General features: G+C 43.5%; 1 protein-coding gene across 1 annotated transcript; it reads left to right on the top strand.

Moving 5' to 3' along the window:
- Positions 1–659: 659 nt before the first annotated feature.
- Positions 660–1932, top strand: arl4d (ADP-ribosylation factor-like 4D). The gene has a single exon (XM_070851892.1). The coding sequence runs from the start codon at positions 739–741 to the stop codon at positions 1342–1344; it is 606 nt and encodes a 201-aa protein (XP_070707993.1). The 5' UTR covers positions 660–738; the 3' UTR covers positions 1345–1932.
- The last annotated feature ends 5913 nt before the right edge of the window (positions 1933–7845 follow it).

Genomic DNA, 7845 nt, shown 5'->3' with positions numbered 1-7845 from the left:
TTTTCTGCAGCATCTGAATTTTCGAGCTGATGAGTAAATGATAAATATCTTCCTGTCAACATGCAACGTCCAAAGGCAGCTGTTTGATGGGTATCAGGATGTCAACAACAACCGGATTAGTGCTGCTGCAGCAGCCCTCATAGACAGTAGGCAGAGTGAATACATATCATCCATCCACTGCACGGAAATCAATCTGCCCCGAGACAAGCCTTCCAGGTTTAGCGGTGTTAAGAGGATTAGGCTCTGGATAACCTCAGCCACCCAATTAGCTGTTGTTTGGCTCTGTAATGTGGCACTGAAAACCCAAGACATTTGTTGCCTTACATCATCAGAGGAGAAGTTACTCGAGCATGCAAACATGGATTCAATAAAATGCAGGACAGCTGGTTTAGATCTGAGCTGTGAGCCCGGCAGGAAGTGTGCTGATAGGATGAAATCATATCAAGCACTTTTAAATGCGCTTTCACAGATAATCGTCACTATCTGGTCTTTTGTATTCCTCAGGTGACACTGAAATAGCACTAGAACTGCAAACACACATTCCTTAAGCACCTATTGTCTTCTCATTAAATGTCAACTCTCTCTGTGTGTGTGTGTGTTTTGATAAGGTCTCCAGCACCATCTGATCCCATTTGCCTGAGAGGACAAGGAACAAATGCCAGTCTGCTGAAAAAAAAAAAGGATTCAATCAGGAATCTATCACCTCACCTAAGTAGGTGTGAATAGCGGGAAGCAATCATGGGGAATCAGCTGACTGATATCGCCCCCAACACGCCGTTCCTGCCAAACTTCCAGTCTCTGCACGTGGTAGTTATCGGGCTGGACTCTGCTGGGAAAACCTCTCTGCTCTACAGGCTCAAACTGAAGGAGTTTGTGAAAACGATCCCCACCAAGGGCTTCAACACGGAGAAGATCAAGGTGGCTGTGGGGGCGTCTCGGACCATAAACTTCCAGGTGTGGGACGTGGGCGGCCAGGAGAAGCTACGCCCGCTGTGGAAGTCTTACACCCGGCGGACGGACGGGATGGTGTTTGTGGTGGACTCCACTGAGCACGAGCGGATGGAGGAGGCCAAAGTGGAGCTCCATAAGATCACCCGCACCTCGGAGAACCAGGGCGTCCCCGTGCTCATCCTGGCCAACAAACAGGACCTGGATTCGGCCTCCTCCGTCAGCGAGGTGGAGAAGCTGCTCTCTGTCCACGAACTGAGCACGTACACGCTGCATCACGTGCAGAGCTGCAGCGCTGTGGACGGTCAGGGGCTCCAGCCGGGGCTGGAGAAACTTTACGAGATGATCCTGAAGAGGAAGAAGATGGTGAAGCACAACAGGAACAGAAAGAGATGAACTGAATTCTTGGCTCCCACTGTGGACATTACCTTCAGAGATTTATCCACTGTTGAGGCACTTCCAAGCTTAATGGTCCCCTTTAATGGGAGAGTGATTCGTGCCAACAAAACAACAATTACACACGGCCTGTGGGTCAGGAGAAATGGATTTGCTCATAATAACAGAAGCGGCATTGGCATATTCTTTGTTGTGCAGGCGTGCAGCTGCTCTTTGGGGGCTCAAGTTATAGATTTAAAGGGAACCTTCATAGCAGTTAGTCTTCACTAAGTGCTTTTCTACACTTGTTTTAAAGACTTGGAACAGGACATTTCCTTGTTAACTGTAGGACTAATATATGAACACATTAACATCCATGTCCTTATATTCCTTAACAAGCTTGCACAGATTCTGTCCTTCTAAATCGCTGTTTTGTTCCACAGATGCTTCCCCAAGATATCTATTATATCACTTTCTTGTGTTTGTGCTCCACAGAGGGACTTCTTATTTTGTAAATGACATAAAACAGAGTTTAGAGGTAACAGAGCACCTAATTACCAGGGTGGAACCAGTAATCCTACATGCATTCCCTTTGAGGACAGAGGGATAAAAGTCCAGTTGCTATAACAGTAGTGTTTATACAAATTGTACATTTTTGTAACACTGAAGACTTAATAAATTTACGCACTGTACAGAACATTTGTTGCTTTCCTTGTAGTTAATGGAGGTGAATGAAGGCTTGGGCATGAGAAATAGTTCAAATAGTAGAATATTGAGTTCTTTTAAGGAGCATTTTCACATGTTTTCTGCTGATTGTTTTGTTTTTTTTCAGCACACAACTTCACTGTTTTGGTTCACCATCACCACTCTTGCTGTCGACTGCAGGCCAGCTGTGTTTTTAGTTAAAATCTCTGAAAAACCCTGAAAAACTCTTGACTCTGACTGACAAAGTTAGCGACTCGCTGGTTAGCACAGTCAAGCATTTAGAGCAAACAGACGTTTATTGGATTATATGCGACCCTCCTCCCTATTTACGACAGACCTCTGCTGTCACAGAGGGGGGGGGCTCCTCCTCGTCCTCCCCCATACAAGCCAAAACAATCCATTTACTTTGATTCCCACCTTCTAGCCTGCCAGCTGCTGACATTGTAATTGCATCAATTAGTGGTGAGGTGGTTCAGAGGTGAGGTGGTTTTTCGGCCTCTCGTGTGATCGTGTGGGACTGAACCACCTGAGGCCATCGCCAGCAGATGCTCTGCTTCACTGGACCTCTGATACACCGACTTTCACACCAAAGAAGAAGGAAGTTTTGCAGGTTTGAGTTGAGTTGATGTGTTTGAAATAGATGTACAATCACTAACAGAAAAGGGTGCCTGGGGATTCACATGCAAACAAACACAACATAACCTCCTACAGACTTTGTATTTTTCATTACTTTTATTTCACTTTTGTGTTTATTCTGTCCCAAACACGTCTCCGTATATGCATTTACATTTTTCTGAGGTCATGAGGACAAATTCTGATGTGTCGTGTAACTGTATGATGTAACAGTTTATTATTGCTGTGCCATTTCTTGACCAGCAGAAACAATTAAAACTATTCATGGTTTTAATCCCTCTGCTTTTCCACAAATCTCTTAAATTGCTACTCAAATATGATGTTACGCAATAAATACAAGGTCCAATCTACAGGTCACATTGTTGACCTGGATCCTGCATGCCATCAGTGTGTGTGTGTGTGTGTGTGTGTGCTCCTGCTGCGTATTTGTCTCGCTCAACATGATGAGATAATGACTTGTTACCTACTCAGATGCCTCCTGTTGAGTGTTCTTAAATGGTGAATGTCAAAACAGAAATAAATGTGTGTGCATGTAATACGAAGAGACCGACACACTCATGCACGAGCACGAGCACACGCGCACATCTTGACTTCTGCGACCTCACCGTCCCCATTAATAACAAAAGTGAGCTCATTAAAACTTTTGAGGACGTCTTTTGCAGAATCATCTTGACACAGCAGCTGGTCCCTGAATAAATTAGCATCGTGATGTGGTGTTTTCAACAGCTGAGACACACTGTGGGCATGTGGAGGCATCGATCAGCCAACGAAAAAATATTCTGCAGCTGAGATTCTCTGCCCAGAGTAAAAGGGTAAAAAAGCAGTGAATTGCAGCTAAGGAATGCTGTTGTGCTGACAGTATACTGCACACTTGATTGACTTGCTGATTGGGAGCTGTGAGCCCTCCACTGGGGGAAAAACCCGGGGAAGCTGCATGTGCCTTGTCTTTTTTAGCATTTCCCTTTTTTTTTTTTTTTGCTTTTCGATGTTCCTGTGACATGTGCAGTATGGTCTCCCTGTTACTGTCTGTGTCTGTGTCTTGCCTCTTCTGTGTTAGGTGTAATAGGAGCTGACAAGAAGCACAAGAAAGAGGGAAGCCTTGTGGATTATGTGTCAGGCACTAGACGGGGGAGTCGCACATAGCTAGGTGTATCCCTGGAATCATGTGACATAAATCAAAGACAGGCTTACCGCTGGGCTTCAAACCACACATCTCCATCAGTCAACCCAAGAACATAAAACGCTCCAATGTTTCTTACTCTTTGCCTCAGAAACTAATAATGCAAAGACTGCAAAGGGCACCAAGTGTAAAAAGTTACAGATAGTAAGGGTACAGCAATGTTAACAGCTCTGTGAGGCTGTGCTTATGCATGCGAACATGCTGGCAGGTATAATATTTACCATGTTCCCCGTGGTGATGAGGGTGATTAGCTCTACTCATAGTACAGCTGAAGTACAGCTGAAGCTGATGGGAATGTCACTGGCATTGCACCTTGGGTAGAATAGCCAATATGGCTATTTGCACCTAAATGTATGTGTGAAAGGGAATGTTTTGTGTTTGATTTATTATTTTTACACAAACCATGATCTTTCCTAAACCTAACCAAGTGGTTTGGTGCCTAAACCGAACCAGGCTGGGACTGAAAAAACATCAACTGAAAAGAAATAAGTCAAAATAAAGAGTCTACATTGATTGATTTGCTTTCACTTGAGACTCCTGGGTAAAAGTCCTGTGTTTGACCCATTCAGCCACCTGCTCCCTTTGCTGACCTTGTTGGTCTTTATACTGCTTCAAATGGCCGGAAGTAGCCAAACAGTGGCAATCAGGCTATTTGCATCTCAGTCCAACTAGACACTTCATTAAATTTGACCTAATGATCTGTAAACCAAATGGCTGCATCACGAGGGGGAAAATGAATATCTGCACCAAAATCTATCATCTAGTAGTTGCTGCTGGTGTTAGGTGAAAGGTCATGCCATCACCAAAGTCATTAGGGTTCATCCTCTGGAAACCTTGAATGGTCACCCCAGTAGTGGTTGAGATATTTCAATGTGGAACAAAGTATTGTACTGACTGACGAGCCGACTCGTCGGCTTTAGAGCCAGGCTGCTAGCATAGCTAACAGCAGGGACACAAAAGTGTGAATTTCGAACGATCAACTGAGGGATGTAAGCAGCCATTTTTTCCTCTTCTCAAAGTGATAACAAATCGACTGCAAAGGGCAAAGCAATTGAAAAAAAAGTTACAAAATATCCAGATAAATAACAACTGAGCAAATAATGCCCGCTGCAGTCTCTTTATAGCACCAATGATAAAAAGCAATAGGGCGCTGGGCACAAATCCAAGCCTCTTAACACGTCCAAACAGGGTTTAGACATAATTTGCCGTCACCATGGCAACCTGAAGTCAGCAGTCCTTAAAGGGTGACCTGTGAAGGCAGCGGTGGGGGTCAAATTGCTTTTTGTGGCTGGATGTCCAGTCCAGCTGAGGTTACTGAGCGGGCAGGGAGATTAGAAAAAGAAGCTCAGATCAATACTGGAATCCTGAGATCACCACCTCATCTGTCCCTTTGTCTTTTTTCTTTCACTTCTTTATCTCTCTCCCTCTGTCTGTATTTAATCTTTTTTCAGTTTTAAAGTTGTTTTGTTTGCTCTTTCACTCTCCTTTGTACTGGCTTTGTTGATTAATGTCAATCTCAATGGAAATATCTAAAATGTAACAGCAACAGGGCCTTTCTAGGAAATCGACCTTGTTGACATTGCTGTGGATGGAGGGGGGTGGATTTGCAGAGCAGAGATGGTGGTTAATACTGGACACGCTGCAGAGTGAGGGTCTTTTGACGGTTCAAAAGGGACAATGTTTGTGGGAGGGCTGGATTAGCTGCTTTAGCTTTTATTCCTGAAAGGTCGTAAAGCTGCCACTTGGCTTTCATTTAGAGCCGGGCCTGTGGGGTTGGATGGATGGGAAGGGATTGCGAGGGAAACTGAAGCTTGACTTTACCACCTAGTGCAGCCTTTCACCCCCGGGGCCATGAGAGGAGCAGGAACAAACCCTGCAAAGCTATATTTTTAGTTGTGAAAAAGACACAGTAGGTGGGGCCTCTGTGTTTGCATCAAACGGCTTTTACCTTTCACCAAAACATGTGGATATAATCATCTGTTTCATTCATCTTTTGCAGATGACTAAAAGATGGGGATGATTTTCATTTCAGGCCTATTTGAGAATGAAGGATACCACATCAGCGGTCAGGGAGTGTTTACCCCTGCAGACTCAGAGTCCAGGATGATTCATCGCTCAAGGGAGCCATGAGGAAAATTATGGGCCACATATTTAGTGTGATTTAAATTTTATGGCCAAACCTTTCCCTCACTTGTTCAGCTGCTGGGGGCGATATAAGTATGACTTCATGCATGATATCATGCTTCCACATAGACTTAAATCACTCTTCAAGAACAACTGGTTTTTGTGATGCACATTGGTGTCACTTTTAAACATCTGGCAAATCACGCTGCTGTTGTGTTTTGATTATCATACAAAATTGTCAACCACTGATTTTGAAATTGGATAAATTCATCACATCTATGCGTTTTACGATGTATTTTCTTTTGTCTTAATTTGGCGGCGATTTAATCCAGTGTAAATTCTGTACACCCACACTGCCACCCTGGGTCCACCACTGATCCCACACTAGGATTACCCAGAAACCCATCTGGTGCATGCTAGCTAGCGGGGTGTGCATGAGCAGTGCAACCCAGTGGCCACTACACACCAGCTCTAGTTAATCCAGACTATTACTGCTGTTTAAAAGCAGACAGGCCTCTGAGCTGCAACCCAGACAGCTGGGACATGCTGTGAGGTGCTATATCAAGTTCAGAGCTGTTTATTTGTGTCACCCTGGCAGTGGGCGGATTTGGGAATGAGCTGACTTTGGAGTTATGTGGGTTGATTTAATGTAACAAATGATTAAATGTGATTGAGGGAAATAGAAATAATTGTTACTGTTAAAGATCTGCCGATAGATCACAACGGTGACTTTTTGCAATTGCTGACACTAAGCAGTCAGAACAGTTAGAATGAATAACAAGAAAACAGAATACATTTATTTAAAGTGGCTATAATCAATATTTTTTACATGTATAATGTCTTAAATAACAATGTGAATGTAAAATTCTGTATTTTGAGTGTCTAAAAATGTGTGTGTATAAGCTTTATGTTATGCTGTACCTTCTGTAACACTGAAAAGGTAATAAATCTAAGAACTGCATAGAACATTCGATACTTTCCTTGAAGTGGATGAAGGTTGGTAGTTTTGGCTTGGGCCTGCAAAAAATCAAATACCAGAATATTGAAGCAGTTTTTCAGCTCATCGTTTTGGTTTTCCAATATGTAACTTCACTGTTTTGGTTCACAACTCTGGCTTTGTGTTGCCTGCAGGCAGTTTTTTAATGTGAAAAAGCTCTGAAACACCCTGAAACCCTGAAAGACCCAACTTCCTCAACATTTTATAAGCAAAATCTTGATGTAGTGAATTTACCAAAAAGAAAAAAGTACAATATTTCACTCTGGAGTGTAGTGGACTAGTAGTGTAAAATAAAAATACTCCACTGCACTGATGGAAAGTACAGAGCAAACAGTACTTAGTTACTCTGCATCGCTGCTACAGAGTAAACCTCACCCACCAACAATTTGTGCCTTACGATTGAACCACATTGAACACTGAACCACAGCTGTGTCTGAAGAAAAGATGAGTCAGTCCAATAGAAAAACACACACTCACACATCTCTGAGCCCCACGTGTCTTTTGTTGACTCTGCGTCCTGCCTGGCAGATCAAGATCAGAGCTCCATCAAGACTGGACCCCCATGCTGTGGCCCTCCCCTGGGAGCAGGAGCAGCTGTAATGGTCAGTGTTGGGTTTTTGTTCAGTCTTGGACGGACAGGAAGAACACGTGGGAGTGAGACTGCACGTGAGCCGTGGAGCTCATGGCAAAACAACTCGTCCTGGGCTGACCGATATTAGGGAGGTTTTTGTCTCTTTCTCTTTCGCTTATGATGGGCTGCAATGATCAGAGTTGTTGGTAATGCAAGTCTGATCACTGTCTGGTGATAAAGTTCTTTTCTTACTAGCTGTGTTTTATTACCTTCAGATAAAAGACAATAGAAATATTTGCTCAGAATTATTTT

Source organism: Pempheris klunzingeri, chromosome 20, assembly GCF_042242105.1.
Source record: "Pempheris klunzingeri isolate RE-2024b chromosome 20, fPemKlu1.hap1, whole genome shotgun sequence".
Taxonomy (NCBI): Eukaryota; Metazoa; Chordata; class Actinopteri; order Acropomatiformes; family Pempheridae; genus Pempheris; species Pempheris klunzingeri.
Note: the sequence above shows the minus strand (reverse complement) of the source record. Positions and strands in the feature narration are given on the sequence as shown.

Excerpts from the sequence above, each read along its gene's own strand:
- arl4d (XM_070851892.1), top strand. The coding sequence starts at position 739 with ATGGGGAATCAGCTGACTGATATCGCCCCCAACACGCCGTTCCTGCCA.